At 43.2% G+C, this 21,444-nt stretch overlaps 1 protein-coding gene across 1 annotated transcript in view; it reads left to right on the top strand.

Moving 5' to 3' along the window:
* The window catches only part of Crybg1 (crystallin beta-gamma domain containing 1), a 260,270-nt gene that overhangs the window by 194,720 nt on the left and 44,106 nt on the right, over positions 1–21,444 (top strand). The window contains exons 4-8 of the mRNA XM_045154300.1: positions 4,498–6,787; positions 10,671–10,718; positions 10,799–10,917; positions 14,515–14,680; positions 19,108–19,247. Coding sequence (XP_045010235.1) covers positions 4,498–6,787; positions 10,671–10,718; positions 10,799–10,917; positions 14,515–14,680; positions 19,108–19,247 — 2,763 coding nt within the window. The remainder of the gene's footprint in view (positions 1–4,497; positions 6,788–10,670; positions 10,719–10,798; positions 10,918–14,514; positions 14,681–19,107; positions 19,248–21,444) is intronic.

Below are 21,444 nucleotides of genomic sequence, written 5' to 3'. Positions count from 1 at the left end.
TGGGCACACTAGGGCCTTTAGCCAATGCAGACAAACTCCTGGTGCATGCGCCACCTTGTGCATCTGGTTTATGTGGGCCCTGGGGAATTGAACCTGGGTTCTTTGGTTTCTCAGGCAAGCACCTTAACCACTAAGTCATCTCTCCAGCCCCCACAGAATCTTTTTTTCCCCCACAGAATCTTTTAAAAACGTATTTTTACTTACTTATTTGCAAGCAGAGAGAGATAAAGACAGAGAAAATGGGGCACCAGGGCGGCCTGCAGTCACTGCAAATGAACTCCAGGTGTGTGTGCCACCTCATGCATCTGGCTTTCCTCACATGGAGTCTTAATAGCTGTCCCTCTAGAAACTGCCCAGGCCCAGCCTTCTTGTGGGTGAGCGGTGTATGACAGAGACAGAGGAGCGTGGAAATTCTGTGCTTGTCCGTTTTTGTGTTCTCATTATCCAGTGGCCTCTCAAGTGTGATTACCTCATTTTATAACCTCCTGATAACTCATCGAATACCTCCCTCCTATGTGATAGGATGGAAAGAACCAGAGGAGCTCATTCAGGCCAGTCAAGCCTGGCCCTGAAGCATGGTGGTACAGTGGGCCGGAGTATGGACCTCAGACACTGCACCTGCCTCAGCTCATAACTCTTGACACTGTTTGTGCAACCTCACCAGAGTTACTTCCCTCCTCTTTGCCCCAACCTCCTTACCTTAAAATAGAACTTAAGGGCTGGAGAGATGTCTTAGTGGTTAAGCGCTTGCCTGTGAAGCCTAAGGACCCCGGTTCAAGGCTCGGTTCCCCAGGTCCCACGTTAGCCAGATGCACAAGGGGGCGCACGCATCTGGAGTTCGTTTGCAGAGGCTGGAAGCCCTGGCGCGCCCATTCTCTCTCTCTCCCTCTATCTGCCTTTCTCTCTGTGTCTGTCGCTCTCAAATAAATAAATAAAAAATTTAAAAAAAATAGAACTTAAAAAAGTAGTAAATCACTTTTTTTTTTTTTTTTTTTTTTTTTTGGTTTTTCAAGGTAGGATCTCTCTCTAGCTCAGACTGACCTGCAATTCACTATGTAGCCTCAGGGTGGCCTCGAACTCATGGTGACCCTCCTATCTCTGCCTCCTAAGTGGGATTAAAGGTGTGCGCCACCATACCGGGCATATTTATTTGAGAGAGAGAAAGAGGGAGAGAATGGGTGCACCAGGGCCACCAGCCACTGCAAAAGAATGCATGCACCCCCTTGTGCACCTGGCTTATGTGGGTCTTGGAAACTTGAACCAGGATCCTTTGGCTTTGCAGGCAAACACCTTAACTGCTAAGCTTTCTCTCCAGCACATAAATCGCTTCTTAAGTGCTTGGCAGTCAGTAGTTATTATTGATATGTGAATTGATTCCCTACTCCTTTTGCAACTCTTCTAAGGACGCTTATGTAGAAGTGATACAGAAAACAGGTAAGTGTCTGGGTGTGGTGGTGCACGCTTTTAATCCTAGCACTCGGGAGGCTGAGATAGGAGGACCACCATGAGTTTGAGGCCAGCCTGAGACTGCATAATGAATTACAGCTCGGAATGGGTGAGCGGGAGACCTACCTGTCAAAAACAAACAAAAAATAGGCAAGTGGTAGTGATTCTGGTCAAAAGGAAATGTGGCAGCTATATGCTGCAGCCCTCAAGGGGACTGCCAGGGATTCCTGTGACCATAAATTTTGGGGGAAAGAAAACCATTCTGTTCTAAGTCATTTAGTTCTATTGTTACTTTTGTTTGGCACATACAGAAGGTAGAGGCCAAGTAAACTAACCTATCTAAGTTCAAGCACATATTTGTGTGAGAGCCAGGACTAGAGCCAGCAAATGGCAGCAGAACACACTGTATTTCTATGAAACAAACATTCAAAGGCATTGTTTCCATTAGGAGGTAACTGTGCCCAAGAAGTGTGACAGAGATGGGAGGCTCACTTTGTCTAAGAGGTGGTGACAAAGCCAACAACTGAATAATTGATAAATTATGGAATAGCCATATGATAGATTTTTTAAATTTTGTTCAAATACTTAGTTATTTATTAGCAGAGATAGAAGAGAGACAGACAGAATGGACATGCCAAGGCCTTTAGCTGCAGCAAATGAGCTCCAGTTGCATGTGCCGCCTTGTACATCTGGCTTAACATGTGCACTGGGGAATCAAATCCTTTGCAAGCAAGTTCCTTTAACTGATGGGCCATCTCTCTGACCCTGCATATGATAGACTTTCATGCAGACATTAAGACAACTTTTTAAAAAAAATCATTTTATTTTTACTTATTTATTTACTTGAGAGAGAGAAAGAGAGAGAATGAGTGTGTAGGGCCTCCAGCCACAACAAGTGAACTTTAGACTAGACATATGTGACACCTTGTGTATCTGGTTTATGTGGCTCCTGGGGAATTGAACCTGGGTCTTTTGGCTTTGCAGGCAAGCACCTTAACTGCTAAGCCATCTCTCCAGCCCAAGAAAACTTTTCAAGCAAAAATTTTTATTAACCTGAAAAATTTTTATTATAAAGTTAACTAGCCCAAAGGTAAGATATCAAACCCTATGGTCAAGTGATTTTAATTCTATTTAAATATTGATATAAACAACACTGGAAACAGGCTTGTCGTAGTGGCTCAGTAGTTAAAAGGTGCTTGCTTGGAAAGTCTGTTGCCAGATTCAGTTTCCAGGCCACCCACATGAAGCTACATAGGCATTTAACTGCAGAGGCCAGAGATTCTGCTACACCCACATGCATGCCCATTCACAACACACAGACACACAGAAATAAAAATATACATACATACATGGACACACACACATATACATACATACATATGTAGGGTCTCACTGTAGCACAGGCTGGCCTGGAATTTACTCTGTATTCTCAGGGTGGCCTTGAACTCACATTGGTCCTCCTATATCTGCCTCCCTAGTGCTGGGATTAAAAGTGTGCACTACCATGTCCCGCTCAAATAAATGTTTTTTAAAAGACTGGAAATGAACCAAAATGTTGACCTGTATATCCTCAAATAAGTAAGCTTATGAGTGACTTTAAAAAGATTAAGAGAGATGGCAAAGCAGTTTAAAGATACTTGCTTGCAAAGCCTGATGACCTGGGATTTGATTCTTCAGTGCCCAAGTAAAACCAGATGCACAAACTGGCCCATGCATCTGGAGCTTGTTTACAGTAATAAGAGGCCCCAGCGTGCCCATCCCTCTCTCATTTTCTCTCTTTCTGTTTGCAAATAAATAAACAGAAAAAGTAAATATATTTACATTTTAAATGTTAATAATGAAACAGCAAAAATACTCCCATATTTCCTACAGTGAGCACATAAACAACTTTTTTTTTTTTTTTTTTTGAGGTTAGGTCTTACTCTATGCCATACTGACCTGGAATTCACTATGTAGTCCTAGGCTGGCCTTGAACTCACAGAAATCCTCCTACCTTGGCCTACCGAGGGTTGGGATTAAAGGCATGCACTACCACACTGGGCCTATATATACAAAGGAACAAAATATCTGATGAGGCAATACTAGATGAAAGCCTTTTGTAAGGCTGGAGAAATGGCTTAGCAGTTAAGGTGCTTGCTTACAAAGGCTAAGGACCTAGGTTCGATTCCCCAGTACCCAGTAAAGTCATATGCACAAGGTAGCACATGGTTCTGGAGGCTAGAGGCTTTGTCATGCCCATTCTCTCTCTGATTCACTCTCTCTCAAATAAGTAAATAAATTTTTTTTTAATGTGGACTGTAAAGATTGCTCAGTGGTTAAGGCACTTGCCTGCAAAGCCAAAGGACCCAAGTTTGATTCCCCAGGACCCATGTAAGCCAGATGCACAAGGTGATGTCTGTGTCTGGAGTTCGTTTGCAGTGGCTGGAGATCTTGGTGTGCCCATTCTTTTTCTGTTGCCTCTCTATCTCTTAAATAAATAAATAAAAATATGTTTAAAGAAACCTTTTTGTCATTTAGATTTTTAAGAAATTAGAATAAGGCTGGATGTAGTGGTAAACTCCTATAACACTTGGAAGGTGGAAATAAGGGTGTCAGAAGTTCAGGGCCATACGTAGTTGTTTAAGGCTAACCTGAGTTATATGATACTTGTCTCAAAAAATTGAAAGGGGGAAAAGTTATGATAAAATAAAAATACATAACTAATGTTAGGAAATTTCATTTATATATTTAAAGTATGGGGATGCGTTAAATATTTAAATTTATCCTAAAGTTCTGGAGGCCCTGTGATGCCTTTCAGTTTTAGTGCCAAGCCCTGTATTAGTACTTTGTAAATTTTTAGCCTCACAGCTTTAGAGTTTATTAGCTATACAACCTTCTAATCCATCATATGTGGGTAAAATATCCATTAAAAATACTCAGTATTTAGGATTTTTTAAAAACAGTGTTGACTACCAGAAAGATAATGACTTTTTGTCATTTAGGAGCGAGCTGGCTTGTATGTTTATTTGTTAGAACTAGGTTGGTAACTGTCCTCTTACTTTTTTCTTGCAGCCCTGCCAAACCCAAACATGTGGAACTAACTCTGAAAACCCCTAAGAATTCTGACAGTTTGGGAAATGAGCATAATCCCTTTAGCCAGCCAGTTCATAAGGGAAACACTGCCAACAAAATCTCCTTATTTGAAAACAAACGGGTAAACAGTAGTCCAAGACACCCGGACATTCGTGCCACGAAGAACATTCCTCCCTCTAATAAGACATTTGTTGGGAGGGCAAAGCTGAATTTAGCCAAAAAAGCTAAAGAAATGGAACAATCTGAAAAGAAACCCATACCAAACAGCCACCAGAATGGCATGGTGGCCAAGGAACCCTCTGCAGAAGACAGAGGCCCTGTCTCAGAAGAAGAGATTCCCCTGACAGCCAATGGCGGGGAAGGAGTGCCCACTGAAGGCCAGTCGCTCTGTCCTCAGGCTGACCAAGGCAGTAAGGCAGATGTGCAAACAGACGCTACCTCTCCTTCACAGCCAGTGCCACCTGACTCAGATCCTGCCAAGGACTGTCAGCTTTTAGGAGAAGATAGCTCAGAGGCCACGGACAGCACAAGGCTTGCATTTGAAAATACTACCGATATGGCACCAGACATCGCTGCCACTCTTACTACCAAAGATAACACCCCAGAGCCCCAAGATACGCTTTCTGACTCTCAGCCCCAACCTGAGTCATCTGGGGGGCCTTCTCTCCCACCGCATGTGCCCATTCCTGTGGGAGTTCCCCAAGACGAATGTGGTCAGGTTCCCATAAACAGTGTTCTATGCACTGATGCAGAGGTATCAGAAAACCACAATGGATGCATTGGATCTGTGTCTCATCCCAATGAGAAAATACTACTGTCCAAACCAGGAGGGAGAGAAACAAATCCCCCATTGTCCCCAGAGTGCAGCCCAGAGTGTCCATCCAAGGTCCTTGTCCAGGTGAGGTCCTTCGTGCTTCCTGTGGAGAGCACCCAGGATGTGAGCTCTCAAGTTATCTCAGAAAGCTCGGAAGTTAGAGAAGTGCAGTTGCCAAGTTGTCACAATAATGAACTTGAAGTGGTTTCTGTTGCAAATTGCGCTTCCCAGCAAGAGGAAGTGGTGGGCCATAAGAGCACGTCACCCGAGAACACGTCCTGTGGAGAGGAGCGTGTGGCAGAGTCTCACCCACCCACACCACCATCAGGATCCCAGAAGGCTCAGGACAGCAGGACAAACCTGATGGCCAAGTCCAGCCCTGCCCCCTCTCCCAGTAGCAGAGGTCATTCCGAGACTCCTCAAAGGCCAGCTGGAGATGTTGTGAATGGGCAGAAGAGCCCTGCCAGCCTTTTGAATGTTTCTGCTGGCAGTGATGAGAGTGTGTTGGATTCTTCTTCTGATATGGAAAAATTCACTGAAATCATTAAAAATATGGACAGTACAGTGTGTGTGCCACAGAAGAAAAAGAAGGCCCGGATGCCCAGTTCTCCAGCCCCTCACTTTGCCATGCCTCCTATTCACGAGGACACCTTGGAAAAGGTGTTCGATCCCAACGTGTTCACCTTCGGTTTGGGGAAGAAGAAGGAAAACCAGGTGGAAATGTCGCCTGCTTCACATTTGCTGCAGAACCTTGACCCCAATTCCAAACTGAAACCTAAGCGAGCCTCCACGGAGCAGAGCATCCTCTTCAAGTCCCTGCACACAGGTGCCAACGGGAACGGCGAGCCTCAGGCAGCCGCAGAAGTCAATGGCAGGGACCACAGGGATGTCACTAATGGTGGAGTAAAGAGGTCCCGGCTAGAAAAAAGTGCTCTTTTCTCAAGCATGTTATCTTCCTTACCACAAGAGAAAATCTTTTCTCCCTCAGTGACATCAGTCACTACCATGACCACATGTTTCGGCACTTCTCAGAACAGTTCTCTGTCTCGGTCTTCAGTGGCACAGCCCAGGGCAGAGGGCGCCCCGCCCTGTGGCTCAGACCAAGAACAGCCTCATCTCACACCCCACAACTCCTTAAAGGTCTTCAGTTTCAACTCCTCGAACACAGATCCTTCGGGCATGAGAAGTCCAAGCCACATGGAGAAGTGTTCACAAAAGGAAGAAAGCAAAGATCTGAATTCATGGAGTGGCCCGCGCTTGCCAGAAACAAAGACTCCTGAGTTTTCCAGGCTGAAGAACGGAGATGACATGGAAAAGGCCAGCCGCATGGACAGTGCTCTGACATCAAACCTGCCAAACCCTGCCAGCACTGACAGCGACTTCATGGGTCTTTTCACACCCAGCCGGTATGACCCGAGCCTTTCTTTCTCTGGAATGTCCTTAGCAGATCCCACGGTAAGGAAGACATGGTGTCACTTATTAAGGGGATTTATAAACCTTGGAGAAAGACACTGAGCTGCTCATGCTGTTCTTCACAAATGGTTATTTGTGTATGATAGTGTGACATTCACTCATTTTATATATTTTGTTTGTTTATTTGCTTGCAAGGAGAAAGATGAGAGAATGGGCATGTTAGGGCATCTTGCCACTGCAAACAAAGTCCAGATGCATGCACCACTTTGTGCATAATTGAACTGGGGGCCGTCAGGCTTTGCAAGCAAGCTCCTTAAACCACCCAGCCATCTTTCCAGCCCTAATTCTATGTTTTATTTTCCTTTTGTTTTTTTGAGGTAGGGTCTCTGTAGCCCAGGCTGACCTGGAATTCATTATGTAGCCTTGAACTCACAGCAGTCCTCCTACCTCTGCCTTCCCAAGTGTTGGGATTAAAGGTGTGCTCCATCACGTCTGGCTCATTCTGTATTTTAAAAGCTTCTATGTGCAAAGAACTTGCAGGGCCCAAGGAGAAAAAGCACTGAGTCTCTTTGTCTGCAGACATTTGTGCTGTGGCATGCTGCATACTTTAAGGCATATGTCGCCCTGCTGAGAGTACACAAAAACTGCTCTCAGAGTTCAGAGACAGTGAGACCCATTTTCTCATTTGTGTAAAAATACTCAGTCCTCTACTTAGAATTTTAAAGGTTTGTGAAACAGCTTCCTCTATTTGCAAGGGCCCCACCCAGCGTAAAGGACTTTCCCCTTTTTTCTCCCCCACTGCTGGGCGCCGCTCGGCTTGCTTGCTCGCTCGCCCTGGCCTCCAGCACTGGTTTACTCCATGCGTTCTGCTTGTTCATCAGACGTTCTCTTTCCTGCCACCAGGACCACAAACTTTTCTGGCACGCGTTAGTTCTTTCCTTTAGTAATACACCAGAAACAGCAAAATCCACCTTTGAAGGAAGATTATGATTTCTCCATTTGCTCTGATCTGCCTGGATTTTCATTGTTGGGGCTGGGTGTTGAACTCAGCCCCCACGCACACGCTAAGCCGCCCATGAGTCGTTCACTCAGCTCTCACGCAGAAGTGTGCCAGTTTTACTCTCAAGACTGAGTTTGAGTTGAAGGAAGACAATGGAAGAGGAAGGCAGGATGCGGGGTTGAGAGCTCTGCTGTCCTTGCGTAGCATGTGAGTGGAACTTGGGCCGTAGTGGCCCCGGGTCCAGCCCCAGGCAGAAAACACTTGGCACCTACCTGGGCAGGGCGCTGCAGCTTGTCTTGGCATGCATGCTGTGCTGGCTTTTGCTGTGAGCCTATCACAAAATGTGATTTAAAAAAAAATATTTTTAAGTGTTTTTATTTATTTTTTGTTTACTTAAAGGGGGTAGCAGGCAAACTGTGGGTGTGCTAGGGTCCCTTGCTGCTGCAAATATGTGCTACATTGTACATCAGGTTTTATGTGGTATTGGGGAATTGAACCTGGGCTGGCAGCCTTAACAAGCAAGCATCTTTAACTGCTGACCTGTCTCCCCAGTCCAGAATGTGATTATGTAAGCTTGGGCAAGATACATAGTTGGCTAGGTACAAATATATAGTTGCTTGGGTATAATCCTGAGTTCCTATAGTCCTAGCACTCAGAAGTCTGAGGCAGAAGGATTGCAAGTTCAAAGCCTACCTGGGCTACCTAGTCAGACACTGCCCCACAAAAACCAAAGACACACACACACACGCACACACGTATGTTACCAAGAATATTACATATCTACTTTTTTGTTGCAAACCAATGATTTCAAGCTTGTTGATTATTTATGTTTGAAAGCTGAGAACTCCAAGAACTTTTGTCTATGTAGTGATGCTTGTCAGAACTGTATTAAGTACTAACGCTGAGAAAAATGTGAACCTAAAAACCACCAGAACAATGATGTCATCACACGTCCTGGGCCTTGTGCTCATCTGTGCTTTTGTAAGAGAAAAGCCTGGAATGGACAAAAGATCACTTCTTACTTATAAAACTAGCTCATTTGTAGCAGCTAGAGACCCTGGTGTGCCCATTCTCTCCCTCCCCCTCCACTGCTTGCAAATTAAAAAGTACAAAATATCCTTTGTCTCAAAGTAAATAAAAATCAAAAAGTTACCCTTAAAAAAAAAAAACCCTAAAGTGTTTCTTTAGGTCCTAGCCTTTGTTGCCTATAGAGTTTATCATTAGTGTTGTACTTGAGTTTTGTTTTGAATTTTAGGCATTTCCTTCAACTACCTCCTTAGGCATGCTATAGATAGGGTTTGTTTCTGGAAGTCTTCACTGGCCTAGCTCTGGTCTTGTGGACTGGTGTGATGCAAGAAGAGAGCAAAGGCAGGTGTCAGAAGAGTCTCCTGGCCAGCTTTGGAAGTAGTCCATGTTGTGTAATATTTTTACATGCATAATTATTATTTTTATTGTCTTATACATTTCCAGTTTTACTTGTTTTGTCAGATGACTCTGAAAATGATTAGTTTTGAAGCATATAAAAAAGGTATTTTGTCCATCAAAAAAGGGAGATCAAAAATACCATGTGCAATGTATGTTGTGAAATACACCATGTACACTTTTCCCCCTCCCTCCCTCCCTCCCTCCCTCCCTCCCTCCCTCCCTGTACTAAGGATTGAACCCAGAGTCTGCTAGGCAAGTGCCCTAAAACCTAGTTACATCCCCAGCCTTCTTTTTACTTTTTATTTTGAGTCAAGGTCTTGTTACATTCCCAAGAAGGGGGTTTAATCCCACTGTGCAATCCAGGTAGTCCTTAAATTTGTTATTCTCCTGTCTCAGCCTCCCCTATAGCTGGGATTATATTACTGTGCCACTGTGCCCAGTCATACGCATCTTTATTTAGACTAGCAGTTGTTACATGATCATAGATGTTCCTATGACAACACAATATTTATAGATTTAGAGAGTATGTTTATATGTGAACACATGAAGTTTACTTAACTCTTTCTAGATAAGTGATTTTACATTCAAATTTCTTTCTTTTCTTTTCTTTTTTTTTTTTTTTTTTGTTTTTTTGAGGTAGGGTCTCACTCTAGCCCAGGCTGACCTGGAATTCACTATGGAGTCTCAGGGTGGCCTCGAACTCATGGCAATCCTCCTACCTCTGCCTCCCAAGTGCTGGGATTAAAGGCATGCGCCACCACGCCCGGCTCTTTTCTTTTTCTTTTTCCCCCCTCAGGTAGGGTCTCACTGTAGCCCAGGCTGACCTGGAATTCTCTAAGTAATCTCAGGGTGGCCTCGAACTCTCAATGATCCTCCTACTTCTGCCTCCTGAGTGCTAGGATTAAAGGAATGTGCCACCACACCCAGCTCTAATTTCTTTTTTGCGTTTGAGATTACTCTGAGATTGATTTATAAGCTCTTACAGGTCTGACTTTTGGGCCCTGAATTTTCTAGGAAATATCCAATATATATTTAAGTGAAGCATTGAAATGGCAAATTTAGAAAGGTGGGAAAAAGCTTGTACATTCAGAGAGTTTTAATACAATTTTGGCACAAAGCTGTGTTGGCTTTTTTGTTTTCTTTTGTTGATTTTTCAAGGTAGGGTCTCACTCTAGTCCAGGCTGGGCTGGAATTTATTATGTATATAGTCTTAGGGTGGCCCCAAACTCATGCAGATCCTCCTGCCTCTGCCTCCCGCTTTTAATCCCAAGTGTTGGGATTAAAGGCGTGCGCCACCATGCCCAGCTTGAATTGCCATATTTTAATGTTGTTAAATTAAATGTTAAAGTTAAATTGTTAAATGTTAAATTCTCAGGGAAATATGATCTTATTTAGATGAACATAGGTAGAGAAAGACAGCTATATATAGTTGTAATTGTTTCCTGTTTTTTTGTTTTTGTTTTTGTTTTTGTTTATTGTGTTTTGTTCATCTGATTCCAGACGCTGAGAGGAAGCATACAAAATAAACTGAATCCCCGGCCTGGGAAGGTAAATTAGTTGTCATTTCCAATCTGGACTGTATCTGTTTGTGAGGCAGGACCCTGTGCTGACATTTCATTGTCTTGTAGGTGGTGATATTCAGCGAGCCCGATGTCTCTGAAGAGTGCATTGAAGTTTTCAGGGACATTCAGGATTGCAGCTCTTGGCGACTCTCCCCAGTGATACTTGTAAAAGTCGTTAGAGGATGGTAAGAGCAATGCTCACTCACCGTGTGTGTGTGTGTGTGTGTGTGTGTGTGTGTGCGCGCGCGCGCACTTTTCAGTTACCTTTTTGGTCCTCACTGTTTGTAATTATGCCTTTATCAATGTGAATTGTCAGTGTAAAATAAATGCATGGGCTCAGGAGATGGCTCAGCAGTTAAAGGCACTTGCTTGCAAAGCCTGACAGCCCCAGTTCAGTTCTCTAGCACACACATAAAGCCACATGCACAAAGTGGCATGTGTGTCTGGAGTGTGTTTGCAGTAGCAGGAGGCCCTGGTGTGCCCACACTCTCTCTCTTTCTCTCTACTTTCAAAAAAGTAAGTAATTTAAAAAATGCAGGTCTCAGAGACATGGTTTCTTATTACAGGAGTAGTGCACATTCATGGTAGAAAAATCAGAAAAGTGCAATAAAATAATTGTATTTTCTTCATGAATCTCCACATGACATTGATTTGGGTTAATCATACATCAGGGCCCACAATATGCTATTGTTTTTGTTCATGAGTTTTAAACGAGGTTGGTACGAATTGTGCTTGTCCTGTTTAATGGCCAGATATTTTTGAAATTTTGAAATTCTGTAAGGAGCTGAATGTGGTAGCTTACACCTGCAATCCCAACACTCAGGAAGCTGTGAGCTTAAGGCTAGCTTGGGCTACATAGCAAGACCCTGTCTCAGACAAAGGAGCAAGCAAACAAATCTATAAGGAAAGATATTTTTGCTAATTTATGACAGTTTAGAGAAGAACTAACCTAAAATTTAATTTACTTTACAATTACATTTTTAAATTCTTTGATTTTTAGGGTGTGTGTGTGGGGGGGTATATGTGGCATGTATGCATGTGTGTGTACAAATGAGCATACCTTGTGTATACATCTGTGGATGCCAGAGGAGGATGTTGGGTACCCTACTCCATTATTCTTTTGCCTTATTTCCTTGAGACAGAGTCTCACTGAACCTGGTACTCACCCATTTTTCAGTTAGACCAGCTGAGCAGTGAACCCCAGTATTCTTCTGTCTCTGCCTCCCCTCAGTAGGGGGTTGCAGGCTTCTATGGCCAAGCCAGGCTTGCTTGCTTTCTTCTTCTTCTTTTTTTGTCTTTTTAGTTATTTATTTGCATGTAGTTTGTGTGTATGTGTGTGTGCACATGTGTGTGTGCGTGTGTGTGTATAAATATATATAGAAACACCAGGATCTCCTACCATTGCAACTATTGAATGCTAGCTATTTGTACTACTTTTTGCCTCTGTCTTTATATGGGTGCTGGGGAATTTTGAAACTGGGTTGGCAGACTTTGCAAGCAAGTGCCTTTAGCCACTGAGCCATCCAGCCGCACCCCTGGCTTTTGTGGGGTCGCTGGCTATTGAACTCGGGTGCTTAGACTTGTGCAGCAAGTGCTGTTATCCACGGAGACATCTTGCCAGGCTTTACTTTGCAACTTTCTGATAAAAGATATTTTTCTGTAAAAAAATGCTGAAAATATAAATATTTTGACAATTTCTAAGATTATTCTACCAAATTAATTGCTTCTTGGCAATGAACAAAAAATTGAGTGAAGAAAAACATCTGAGAACAAAATCACTGACCTGGCATACTTATGCTCAGGAGCTACCGGTACCCTTGTTGAGAATGAAGAGGACAGAGCTCTAGACATTAGATTAAATTTGTTTTCTTTTCTTTTTGAAGTACTGGAGATTGAACCGCATGCATGCTAGGCAAGCACTCTTCCACCGAACTATATCCCCAATCTTCTTTTACTTTTTATTTTATTTTATCTTTTTCAAAGCAGGGTCTCACTCTAGCCCAGGCTGACCTGGAATTCACTATGTAGTCTAAGGGTGGCCTTGAACTCATGGTGATCCTTCTACCTCTGCCTCCCACAAGTGCTGGGATTAAAGGCATGCACCACAATCCCAGCCTTCCTTTTTATTTTGAGACTGGCTCTCACTACTTTACTTAGGCTGGCCTTGAACTAAACTGACCTTGAATTTATGATCCTCCCGCCTCCTGGAGTAACTGGAATTACAGGTCTGTGCCCTCAGGTCCAGTCATGATTTTAAAGCTAGTAAGCTTTTCTTCTGGTAACCATTTGATTAAATATGTTATTCCTTCCTTCCTTCCTTCCTCCCTCCCTCCCTCCCTCCCTTCCTTTTCTTTTGTAGGGTCTTGCTCTTACTCCAGCTGAAGGTGACCTGGAATTCACGATGGAGTCTTAGGCTGGCCTCAAACTCACAGTGATCCTCCTACCTCTGCCTCCCAAGTGCTGGGATTAAAGGCGTGTGCCTCCACGCCTGGCCATATTTTAAAAATATTTTATTATTTGCAAGGAGAGAGAGAGAGTGAAAATGAATATGGGTATACCAGAGCATCTTGCTACTGCAAATGAGCTTTAGACACATGTATCATTGTGTACATCTGCCTTAACATAAGAACTGAGGACTCAACCCAAGTAGTCAGGCTTTGCAAGCAAATGCCTTTAATCACTGTGCAATCCCTCCAGTCCTGTAATTTTGTTTTTAGTATTTTAATGTTTTTCTACATATTCAATGTATTCAATAGAAAAATAAAATTATCTTTCATTCTCAAATTAGAAACGTGAAAAATTGTTCAAAAGCAAATTAAAAAAAAAGTTCTGATTTTATAGGGAAAGTTACCTTCCCCCCTTTTTCCCCACAACTCTTGTTGGCTTTTTCTTAAAGCACAGGCAGTTAAGAGCAGCACAGACAGGGATTGATGAGAGGCTTTTGTTAGTGTTTGGCTGTTGGGGAGAACTCCTCCCCCACCAAGGGAGGGTCTCACTCTAAGCCAGGCTGACCTTTGTAGCCTCAGACTGGCCTTGAATTCCTGGCCTCCTACCCCAGCCTCTCCAGTGCTAGGACTAAAGGTGTGTGCCATCGAAAATATTTTAAAAATACTTCCCATTAACTTTGTATCAACATACATATTAACTCAACTCTAATGCACACATTAATGTTCCTCTAGAGAAAAGTTTTCTAGCCAGGTGTAGTGGTATACACCTTTAGTCCCAGCACGTGGGGGGGCAGTGGTAGGAGGATAGGAGGATCCCTATGAGTTCGAGGTCACCCTAAGACTACAGAGTGAGTTCCAGCTCAGCCTGAGCCAGAGTGAGACCCTGCCTTGGGGAGGGGGGAACCTCCAAAAAACAAAACAAAAGAAGTTTTCCACACATATAAGGAAAAATGCTATAATATACATCCATTTTTTCTCCTGTATTATCATTTTATAACTCCCTACTGACTTGTAATTCCATGAAACATTGATAGCTCTTGTCTTGGTGATAAAGCAGACATTCTCCAAGATACTTGTATAGTTCTTTAATTATTAGATGCTTAATACAACTCTGTAAATAAACTCTGTTTTAGGGAAAAAGCTTAGTAAAGTTTGTCTTAGTTTGTCCTATTTTAGTTACTAGAGAATTGGTTATGGATATACAGTATATGTTAGCCAGAATATTTAAGTAATCAAACCTATTCCCTCACTAAGGCTATTGATTTCTTTTTTGTTTGTTTGTTTAATTTAAAGGCTATTGATTTTCTGTGTGTATGTGTGTGTGTTTTTTCTTAGTTGGATTTTATATGAGAAAGCCAATTTTGAAGGTCACTCCATCCCCTTAGAAGAAGGTGAATTGGAACTCTCTGGTCTCTGGGGCATGGAGGAGGCCTTGGAAAGAAATGAAGAAGCAGAGTGTGATAAGCCTGTAGTGATCGGCTCAATCAGGCACGTGGTGCAGGTAGGTTGTGGCCAACATACATCTCATTCATTCTCCAAGGACATACTGTCAGGGATGGTTCTTACTGTAAGGGAAATGTTCATTTTATGAAATAAGTGATTGGTATTGTCTGGATGTGTGTTCTATAATTTAAGTATTTTTTATACCTTAAATGAATTAGAAAAGAAACACCCTAAGTGTTAGGTATTTTTCATGAGAAATCTTTAAAGCTTTCCTCCTAGCTCCCATTTGCGTCTCCCAGGTGTACTTTACTTAGTAACCTGGCTGGGATGAGTTCTTTAAAATAATTATTTATGAGGGGAGAAACAGAGAGAGAAAGGGCATGCCAGGGCTTCTTGCCACTACAAACTCTAGATGCATATGCCACATTGTACATCTGGCTTTATGTGAATACTGGGGAATTGAACCCTGGGCCAGCAGGCTTGCCAAGTGTCTTTAACCACTGAGCCATCTCCCTAGTTCTGTGATGAGGTCATTATGAATAGATTTTTCCTTAACATATTTTTTTTTTGTTTTGGTTTGTTTTCAAGGTAGGATCTCACCGTAGCCCAGGCTGACCTGGAACCTACTCTGTAGTCCCAAACTGGCCTTGAACTCACAACACCCTTCTACCTCTGCCTCCCAAGTGCTGGAATTAAAGGCGTTCCCCACTACACCTACCTTAACTTAGTGTTTGATTGCTACTGATTTCTGACTACTTGAAGGAGTTTGTAGAAGCTCCATTTTGGAAAGATAATCTAAAAATAATTTAATGTATAGCTGGACCCAGGTTTTCTGTGGGTTTAACAATATTATCTGAACCTGTACCATGTCTCTTCCTGACCACCATGTGTTACTTACACGTACTGCCAATGAGATACAGGTTTATTTTTGGCCCAAAGCAATGAAACCTTGAACTCAAGAGCCAAACTAACTTTTTCCTACGTAAAAAATTATTTGACATATTTGAGGCCAATATATAGGTTCAGGAATATTCTTGCTCAATCATCAAGGAGGAAAGTGTTATCAACATCTTTCTTTGTGGCTTATTTGTAAAAAATATAATCAATGGTGTCTTATGAGTGGGTTATTTGAACCACAATTTTGTGTATTAGTGATGGATATTATAAAGTGCAGGAGAGAAAAACAGAAGGTTCTGAAATGAGAACCAGTAGAAATGCCTAATAATTTTTGTCAGAGGAAAGTGTCACCTATCTCTTCAGTATTTCCATTCATTCAGTATTTCCATTCATTTATTTGATTGTTTGAGACCAGGTCTCATGTAGCCTCGGCTAGATATGAACATGTTATGTGGCTGCAACTGGCCTTGAAACTCCTGTTTTGTTTTTGTTTTTTAAATTATTTATTTGCAAGTAGAGAGAGAAAGAATGAGAATTAGCAGCCTGGGGCCTCTAGTCACTGCAAATGAACTCTAGGTGAATTGCACCACTTTGTGCATCTGGCTTTACATGGGTCCTGGGGAAGTGATCCCAGATCGTTAGGCTTTGCAGGCAAGTACCTTAACCACTGAGTCATCTCTCCAGCCTCTTCCTTTTTAAAATGTCTTTTATTTTATTTATTTGAGGGCGGGGGGAGGAGGCAGATAGAGAGATGGGCATGCCAGGGCCTTCATCCAGTACAAACTTCAGACACATGTGCCAATTTGTGCATCTTGCTTACATGGGTCCTGGAGAATCCATCTTGAATCCTTTGGCTTTGCAGGCCCAGTCACTTAATTGCTAAGCCATCTCTCTAGCCCCCTTCTTTTTTTAAAAAAAATTATTTTATATATAACAGGTTATACTTTTTTATCCCCTCACCTCTGCTGCTGTTACCCTGGGGGCCCAATTCAGTGGGCTTAGGTATTCACTTTGGGAGTCATGAAGGCCTCAGTCAGTCCCTGTAGGGTAGCTCTGGGGGGAGGGGAGATCATGCCTCAGGGTATTCCTACCCACTCTGTGGCTCTTGTAATCTTCTCCAACGTTCCCTGAGTCATGGCAGGCCTGTTGGCAATCTGATTTAGTGTTGATTGAACTCCTCCTTTTTTTTTTTTTTTTTTTTTTTTTGAGGTAGGCTTTCACTCTAGCTCAGGCTGACCTGGAATTCACTATATAGTCTCAGGGTGGCCTCGAACTCATGCTGATCCTCCTTCCTCTGCTTCCTGAGTGCTTGGATTAAAGGCATGCACCACCATGCCTGGCTGAACTCCTTCTTGATCCTCTTGCCTCTACTTCCCCAGTGCTGGGTTTACAGGCATGAACCAACCATTGCTTGGCTTTAGGTCAACATTTCTGAGAGACTTTGAAATAATGAGTACTCTAAATCATTGATCTTTTCATAGATTTTTCTTGTTGTATGACCCAGACTGTTCTCAGGCTTGCAGCAATTCTGCTGCCTCAGACTCTCCCTGTGGCAGGGGAGGGGAGCATGTTCATAGGCATATACCAGTGTGTCCAGTTTAGTGGGTTTTGTTATTACTGTATGAGGTAGGGCCTCACTCTCGCCCAGGCTGACCTAAAACTCATTCTGTAATTCAGGCTGACTTTTGAACTCATGGCAACCCTCCTACCTCAGCCTCTCAAATACTGAGATTAAAGAGGTATACCACCACACCGGGCTCCAGTTCAGTTGCTTATGTGAGAGGGTAGAGAGAGACGGAGATGCAGAGAGAATGGGTGTGCCATGGCTTCTTGCTGCAGCAAGCAAACTGCAGATTCATATACCACTTCATGCATCTGGCTTTATGTGGTTACTAGGGAATTGAAACCAGGTCAGCAGATTTGGCAAACAGGTGCCATTAACCACTGAATCATTTCCCCAGCCCCATTTTAAATAAGATTTTATTTATTTTCTATTACTATTACCTATTAACCACAGGGGGGGGGGAGAGAGTGAGTGAGTATAGGCACACTAGAGCTTCCTGCCACTGCAAAGAAACTCCAGCCACATGTGCCAAGTTGTGCATCTGACTTGGGTACTAGGGAACCAAAAATAGGCCAGCAGGCTTTGCAAGGAAGTGCCTTTAACTGCCAAGACATCACCCTAGCCTTTTTTTCTTTTTCTTTTCTGAGGTTTGGGTTCGCTCTAGCCCTGGCTGAGATGATTCACTATGTAGTCTCGGGGTGGCCTTGAACTCCCAGTGATTCTACTAGTGCTAGGACTAAAGGTGTGCGCCACCATGCCCAGCCAGCTGAATTTTTTTAATTATGTGAAGTCACAGGGTGAAAGGCCATATATAAGATAGGAGGAATCCTATTTCAAGGTGTCTTCATTAATGAACTGTTTTGCCTGCATTGTATTTATTGTTCAAATAATCATGGCTGATGTAGCAAATGCTTTTCATGTTATTACCTGCCTTGAAGGTTAGCCGAACATTATACTTGAAACAATGCAGTACCATTTCTTATTTACTCCATACATGATTTGCCAACATTTATTTATTATTTCCTCTTTCAGTGGATTTGAAGGTTACTTCTAGCTTAAAAAAAAATCTTTCCAGAGCCAGGCATGGTGGTGCATGCCTTTAATCTCAGCACTCAGTAGACAGAGGTAGGAGGATGGCCTTGAGTTCAAGGCCACTCTGACACATGCTTTCTTGCAACATGAAACATAGAAGATGGTCACAGCTTTGGGTTCATCAGGAAGTTGGTCATGTTTGAAAGTGCCTCCCCTGAACTGCCCCAAGTGTGAATATTTTTTTCCTACAGCACAGTTCACTTAGCTCAGCATCATACAAGCGAGTCAGTGAAAATCTGATTCAAAGCCAGGCATGGTGGTGCACACCTGTAGTGCCAGCACTCAGGAGGCTGAGGTAGAAGGATCAGCCTGAACTTGAGGCCAGCCTGGGGCTATAGAAAGAGTTTCAGGTCATCCTGGGCTAGAGTGAGACCCTACCTTGAGGAAAATGAACATTCTGAGTAATGCAGTCATCCTAGAGAAGGCCTTTGAAGAAGGCTTGATGGACCCAAGGAGTTGTGGGACATGCAGCAGTGACCACAGTGCGGAGGTCCTTAAGTTCCCATGAGCGCATGGTTACACCCTTTCCACTGTAGGCAAACTAGCATCTTGGGAGCTACTCACAGGAAAGGAGGTTACTGTGGAGGGCACAAAACCATAGCTGAGCCAAGAACCCAAGGGCTGGCATTCAGGGACTAGCATCTCTGCACTTGGAAAGTTGCTTCAGAGCAAAGGAGCCAAAGTGAGGATGAGAGAAAAATGTTTCTGACTATCTGAATGTGACCAAGCAGTGTGTCTGATTTAGAGGAAGCACATTATGATGGCCGGGGTGTAAACAGGAAAGAGAGAAATGCCAGGTGCCCTGTGGACTGTATACATAGATTTGAAGCTTATTCTAATCAGTTGTAAGAAAAAGAGTGAGCTTACTGCTTACACACAGGGTGCATTTATTACTGTAAATGTATTACTTGTGCACGTGCATATGTTTTCAGGATTACAGAATCAGTCAGATTGACTTGTTTACCGAACCAGAAGGACTGGGACTCCTAAACTCCTACTTTGATGACACGGAAGAAATGCAAGGGTTTGGAGTTATGCAGAAGACTTGTTCCATCAAAGTGCACTGGGGCACGTAAGTATTGTATTTCAGACACGTTTTTCACATTTTTAAAAATAACACTTAATTATTTGAGAGAGAGAGTGAGAAAGGGGAAGAAGCACCCAGAGAGAGAGGGAATGGGCATGCCAGAGCCTCTAGCCACTGCACACAATCTCTAGATGTATGCACCACCTTGTGCATCTGGTTCACATAGGTACTGAGGAATCGAACCCGGGTCCTTAGGCTTCACAAGCAAATGCCTTAGCCACTAAACCATCTCTCCAGCCCTCAAACACATTTTAAAAAACATTTGTACTTACTTATTTGATACACACACAGAAAGAGAAAGACAGTACAGTCACGGCCTCTTGCCACTGTTAATAAACTCCAGATCCATGTGCCACCCTGGGTATGTGGCTTTATGTGTGGGTAGTGCGGAATTGAACCTGAGCCAACAAGCTTTAGAAGCAAGCACCTTTAACCTCTGAACCGTCTCCCTCTTTCCTTATCACAGAGGAACCTGCTTCATTCCCAACTGGGTATCAGGCTGATCATACCTTCACAGTAAGCCCAGGGAAGTAATTTGGTATTGCAGATAGTATAGAAGCCAACAAACACACCGGACGCTTCCTCTGCTATTGTCACACAATGCTGTTATTTTGGTCATAAGTCTCAGGAAATTGCAGGGATATTTTGAAGGAAATGGGAATTCTGAGCTAAAGGAGAGATGAAGATGAAAAGTGCAGATGTAGTGCTAGAAAAACCAGCCTCTCAAGTGGGGGACAGACCACAGGGCATGGGAAAGACGGCTGTGGGAATACCAGAGCAATCACCAAAGCTGCTTCATTGTGTCTTTGAACTCGCCTTTGAAGATTTTGTTCTTCTCTACGCTTTCTAAAGCACATGATCTGTTGGGTCAATGGAAATAGACATGTCATGTAAAGTTTACGTGTTCAGACAATGCTCAGGTGTCTGAAGTGATGGGCGGAAAGCATGCGTAGTGGTCTTGTCAGGTGACGTAGAGGAGCTGCTGTCTCTGCAGTGAGGGCTCAGGTGCTTGTGCATGGTGTCTTGGCCAGTCCATTTGTTGCTAAAAGTCTTGGTTTGCTAATAATTCTTATCTTGGAAAAATGGTTTGATTGTGGAGAATTTAGGGATTTAGAAAATTAAAGGTCATAAACTGATTTTTGGTCTCCAGAAATGTGGATATAAACCTTCCAGGCAGCTTCACAGGAAGTGTAACTATTGGGACTTTGCCTGTGGGGAAGCATCCTTGAAGAACAGGAAAATGGACGTGCAGAGGAGAAGTGACACTTTCTTTCTCATAGTTCATAGGCAGTTCTCGGGGACAGGTGGAAATTAGAAGAGTGAACTTTAACTTGACTAGGTCTTTTTTGACTTCCTAATGGTTAAAATGGAGGTGGACTATCTTATTATATATAGTTTCTCATCATAGGACAGTCTCAATTAGAGGCCAGACAACAATTTTCCAGGGGTTTTCTGGATTGTTTTTCTTTCAAGATAGGGTTTCACTCTAGCCCTGGCTGACCTTGAACTTGTTTTGTATTTCTAAGCAGGCCTTGAACTCATAACGGTCCTCCTACGTCTGTTTCCCAAGTGCACCACCACACCTGGTTTTATAGGAAGAGGGAAGTACAGATTAGCCACCTCCTTTACGACGATTTATTCCTTTATTTACCTGAAAAAGCTTGAAATATACTTAGAAAAATGTTTATGGAAGGCAAATACACAGGCAAGAAGTAATCAAGTATGTCTGCACATAGACAAGTAAAGTAGACGGTCCTATAGCAGCTCCCTCTCCTTTTTCATTGCCGTTGCCATACCTGCATGCCACCAACTGAGAGCTTATGAAGAGCAAAGTGTGTTGCTCATGGTTCGAGAGACTAGGAGTCCAAGGTCAGAGCCCGTCTCGTGAGGGTGCACCTACCGCGCAGTGCCGCAGGGCAGTGTGCGGCATCGTGCTGGGGGAGGGGTACGTACCAGGGAGTGAGCCAAATTGGCACTTATAACGGACCCACTCTTATTTTTTTATTTTTTTATTTTTTTTTTAAATTTTTATTTATTTATTTGAGAGCGACAGACACAGAGAGAAAGACAGATAGAGGAAGAGAGAGAGAATGGGCGCGCCAGGGCTTCCAGCCTCTGCAAACGAACTCCAGACGCGTGCGCCCCCTTGTGCATCTGGCTAACGTGGGTCCTGGGGAACCGA

Source organism: Jaculus jaculus, chromosome 7 (assembly GCF_020740685.1).
Source record: "Jaculus jaculus isolate mJacJac1 chromosome 7, mJacJac1.mat.Y.cur, whole genome shotgun sequence".
In the NCBI taxonomy this organism is placed as follows: domain Eukaryota; kingdom Metazoa; phylum Chordata; class Mammalia; order Rodentia; family Dipodidae; genus Jaculus; species Jaculus jaculus.
This window is presented reverse-complemented; position numbering and strand designations above follow the sequence as displayed.